Here is a 4580-nt window from a genome sequence, read left to right as displayed (position 1 = left end):
AAAAAAAAAATTATTCAAAGCGGCCGCACTTTCATCATTCTCCCTGCGCTCGAAAACGGGAAATTGGAATCGACTTGTGAAGTAATTTCGAGAAACGCTGTGTGACTGCGCAATTTTCTCTCTCTTCCACGAGAAAATTGCAATCTGTTCCGACCAATTCCGACTTTCAGAGAATTCATTTCCACGCGGTATCAACGGTCGCTCCGGTGGGGGAATTATCGCTATTTTGTGGTCGCGCGCTATCGACCCTCGCGCGAGGCGATCGAAAAATTCGGTCATCACCATTGGTTTCGCTGCCGCGATAACTTTGTTTCTGCGTGCATGGCTGTGTGATTGCAACATCAACGCGGATAGATTAATGCCGCGGACGCGATAAAATGTCCCATGTGTGTGTATTACGCTGATTTCCGCATTTGCATCTCGGCAGCTTAATCAGTCGGGAAACATTATGGCAGACTGGCAGTCGTAATATTTCCCGACGACTAATATTTCATTTGTTATATTTTTTTATTTACTACACGTTGCGTTACGCATGACAAATCATTCTTTTAAATAATTTAAAAAAAAATTTTTTTTTTTTTTAGTATTTTTCCTGCACGCGCGAACAGAGATTTTATATGTACAAGAGAAAGAGAACACACATATAATATGGAACATATTTTATAATTATAAATACTTATATGTATATGTTATATGTACTTTTGATTTGAAAAATTGTTTACCAGATTTGTAAAACTCTTCAGTGATAATGCGTGTGATAAAATTGTACGACCTAAAATCAGTATCGTGGATAAATCCACTCTTCAGATTTACCTATATAATTTAATTTTACTGATTACACACACACACACAAACACTTATTATTATTATTATTAATCAAAAGAAATTGTAATTTTTTTATATAATATGTACCTTTTATATAATATATTCGAGGTACGCATCGTTTGCGTGCGTCATTAATGATATTAAATAAAAAATAACACGATAATAATTTACGTTTGGAATACGGGCGCAAGAAAGCGATACAAATACTGCATTCTGGCGTCGTCTGAACGAACGCTCAAAGCTACTTTGCTGCTGCATGGACGACGTGAGATGACGCTGCCTGTGACTTTAGTAACTTTAGATTGTTGGTAATAATGGTAATCGTTGCCTTCTCACATGAAGTTAGGTATTCATGCATTATGGCTTCACGTGACAGATTAAATATAAAAAGGAAACAATAATAATAATAAAATCATATGGTATAAAATTAACAATAATAATAAGGAATCTAGCTAATTATGACAATTTTTTATTACACAACCGAAGCTCTTACCTACTTAATTGTAATTCTGAGATATATTTTTGTTATTTGTAAGATGTGTTGTGTACATATGTATATAATAAAAATCATGAGATGACGCGTGGCCTTGTGTAAGAACGATTAACTGATTTCGGGTTCAATTCCTATCCTCATCTCACATATGCTTTAGTTTTACAGGTTGAATGGAAGTTTTTAAATGTTTCGGATAAGAAAGATTAAATTTATCACCGTGTCTCCAATCAATTTTACTTCTCACAATCAGTTATTTGATACAAAACTTCTAAATTCTATTTTCCTTTTTCTAAACTTTCTTCTTTCCTTATATATAAACGCAGAAGCCTTCTCTCAAACTAATCATTCGCATGTCATAGCCATCCCAGAAGAGGTTGAATGGACAATCAAGGGTTGTAACTGGAAGAGTGTGAAGCAAATGGATTGGCTTGAAAATGGTAGAATATAAATTACAATTACATGAAACGAAGTTATTAAACCATAACTCACTGGAAGATAATTTAATTTATTCCGCGAACAGGATATGTAATTTCAAATAACGCATAATATAAAATAACGTTAAAAAGATAACAGTTACAGGTAGTAATTGCTTGGAAAAATAACATTCGTCACTACTTATACGCGGAAATCAATGTGAAATAGAGTTATTACTTAAACGGACCTATTTATTGGTATCGGCACTCCCTTTCTTTGGTAGCATACTTTCTAGTTCACCCGACTCGTCCATCTCTTTCACTATGTCCAATCCGCCGATCAGCTCCCCGTTCACGTACAACTGCGGATACGTCGGCCAATTGCTAAACTTTTTAAGTCCTTCCCTAACGGAATTGTCCTGCAATATGTCGAACGACTTGTAATCCGTCTTGTAACCGTCCAGGATGGAAACAATCGTTCTGGAGAAACCGCACCGTGGATTCGCGGGGTTCCCCTTCATGAATAGCATGCACTGCGCTTGGTTCACCAGTTTCTTCAACCTATCCTCAACAGATTCCTCCGCATCCTTGTTGTTCAGAAAATGCTTGATCTTCTCGGTCAATTCCGGGACATTGGCACCGTCCACCCTGCCCAACACGTTGCCGTCCCGATACAGAAGAACCGTCGGCACGACAGCCACTCCGGATTTCAGAGACACCTCAGGTTCGTCTTCCGCCTCGATCTTGGCGAACTTCACCTCCTTGTACTGCTCCATCTCGCTCATCTCCTCGAGCACGTCGTTCACTTGGGAACATTGCTCCGCCCATGGCGCGTAGAAGTGCACGACGGAAAGTTTCTTGGACCTTGCGCAACACAAAACATACTTATAAAACATACAGAAAGAAAATTATGAAAAAAACAGTGAGCGTACACTCGCGCATCCCTCACGCGAGGAAGAAAATACGCTAACCCTCTAATAGAAAAACCGACAAAGAGGAAAGAAATGTTTGAAGAGGTTATAAGGCTTCCATCGACCCGGTGCCCCGATTACTCACTTGACGAAGTCGTCGAATGCCTGCTCCGTGACCAGGTTGGTGACAGCCATCGCGTCACTCGCTTCCGGTCGGCCGGTTCTCCTCCTCGTGTTCCACCCGGCCGGGAAATGGCCAGAAAATGACACCGCTGACCGCCGTGTCGTCAGAACTCAACGCGTCTACGGTCTACGCGACCATCGGCGCCGTTCTCATGGCCGCGGGTTCGCCTCTCTCGGCGCAATCGCGCCGAACTTGCCGCGAAACGAGCAAACGGATGAACGGGACGTCGAGAGATAATACTTGTTATATTTTAATAAATATTTGCAATGTTTATGATAGGTGCCTCCGACTTTTTCGTCAAGAGGGTTATATTAAAATTTTTGTAATGACCGGATAAGTTTGATTTTTGAAAATCATATGAAGACAAAATATCTTTATTTTAAAATTCTTTTATATTTTAAATATAAAATATAAGGCTCTGAATCCGGTCGGGACCTATCAAAGACCCCTAATTTATAATATATTGTTAATATACATATAATTTAATAATATATGCACCATGTATATTATTATTATTATTATACCATATATAATTATTATTATTATCGTCAAAAATAATATATATAGTAGGAGATAAAGGCTGGATTGGACGACGACCATAAGTTTCTTTTGCCAATGATATAAACAATTCCTAACAATTCCTAATAAATTCAAATAAATGCATTGCAACACAATTTTACGAAATGACACAATTATTTATTACTTCGTAAATTCTACGAATTTCGTTTATTGACTCCCCTCAGGGTTGCAAGGCGTTTTTTTTTTGTATAGGGACGTTTTCCCTACTCAATACTACCCTTCTCCTCTCACTTTAACCCTTTGGACCAACGGCTTAACGTCTCTTTGCCAGTTTGCTCCGCACAAGAGCCTATTCTTGCACGGAGGGGCGCAGCTTTCGAAAAAACATTTCATGTTTACATGGCTCTAGTGGACTCGAACTACGAGTCTGGCGCTCTACCACTAGACTTGACTAGACCACACGGCCCAAATTAATATATATAATATGTGATATTCATAATATAATATATGCTATTGAGATGAGATACTTACTTAATTGTTAATTGCTCGTGGCCGTCATCCATGAGATTCGCATTCTAAAAAGGTTCATTCTACGAGATCTTAATTAAAGTACTTCGTAATAAGTCACGGTCTGATTAGCTGGACTTGAAATTTTTCAGGCAAAACGTCGAAGTTTTTCTTATTTGCAATTTTGCAATTATAACAACCGCGGTTAAGACGTTTAATAAAGAGCAACGATCGCTGCAGAGGAGATTAATTCTGTTTCGCAACCGCCGTCGAGAAGGCGGATTACAAATAAGAAATCACGCGACTCATTTTTCTTGCCTTTCTCTTCCAAAGAGATACTTCATTATTACTTCAACAATCTAGCTATCGAACGAAATTTTATTCATTTTATATCATTTTTTTTCTATTATATATATTTTTTTCTTTAAGAAGAAATCGGTCGCAGGAATAAAAGAGTTGTCGGAATTAAAATCACGTGCTACAAGAATTATATTTCAAAAACGCGACTCAGACAGTCAGACGATCACATTTCGCGTGAAACTAGGCACGGGTCATAAGTCATAATTCACTCAAATATGCGAGAGGGGGGGGGGCACTCACCTCGCGCGAGACAGGCCTGACGACGCAGGTGCGCTACGAGAAACTGACCAATCGCGCGCGAATGGCCACCGGCGAGGGTGGCGGCCGCGAGTCGGGGGGGGGGGGGGACAGGAGCATGAACGACGAAA

The 4580-nt window shown here is 39.2% G+C and overlaps 1 protein-coding gene across 2 annotated transcripts; it reads right to left on the bottom strand.

The window, feature by feature from the left end:
* Positions 1-1278: 1278 nt before the first annotated feature.
* LOC112464004 (glutaredoxin-3) lies at positions 1279-2992 on the bottom strand. 2 transcript variants are annotated; one of them, XM_025030745.1, is made up of 3 exons: positions 2788-2992; positions 1980-2595; positions 1279-1717 (listed from the first exon to the last, which is right to left on the bottom strand). In XM_025030745.1, exons 1-2 carry the CDS (start codon positions 2835-2837, stop codon positions 1980-1982), a joined length of 666 nt encoding a protein of 221 aa, XP_024886513.1. In that variant the 5' UTR covers positions 2838-2992; the 3' UTR covers positions 1279-1717. The 2 variants fall into 2 exon arrangements, with proteins under 2 accessions (XP_024886513.1, XP_024886512.1); XM_025030744.1 differs by having other exon boundaries at positions 1279-2595; positions 2788-2990.
* Between the last annotated feature and the right edge of the window lie 1588 nt (positions 2993-4580).

Source organism: Temnothorax curvispinosus, unplaced genomic scaffold (genome assembly GCF_003070985.1).
Source record: "Temnothorax curvispinosus isolate PA1 unplaced genomic scaffold, ASM307098v1 QBEX01013818.1, whole genome shotgun sequence".
Classification (NCBI taxonomy): Eukaryota; Metazoa; Arthropoda; class Insecta; order Hymenoptera; family Formicidae; genus Temnothorax; species Temnothorax curvispinosus.
This window is presented reverse-complemented; position numbering and strand designations above follow the sequence as displayed.

What these genes read in the sequence shown, in the direction of transcription:
- LOC112464004 (XM_025030745.1), bottom strand. Translation starts at nt 2,837, where the DNA reads ATGGCTGTCACCAACCTGGTCACGGAGCAGGCATTCGACGACTTCGTC. An exon ending in GCATTCGACGACTTCGTCAA is followed by an intron (nt 2,596 to 2,787) that starts GTGAGTAATCGG and finishes GTGTTGCGCAAG; the next exon opens with GTCCAAGAAACTTTCCGTCG.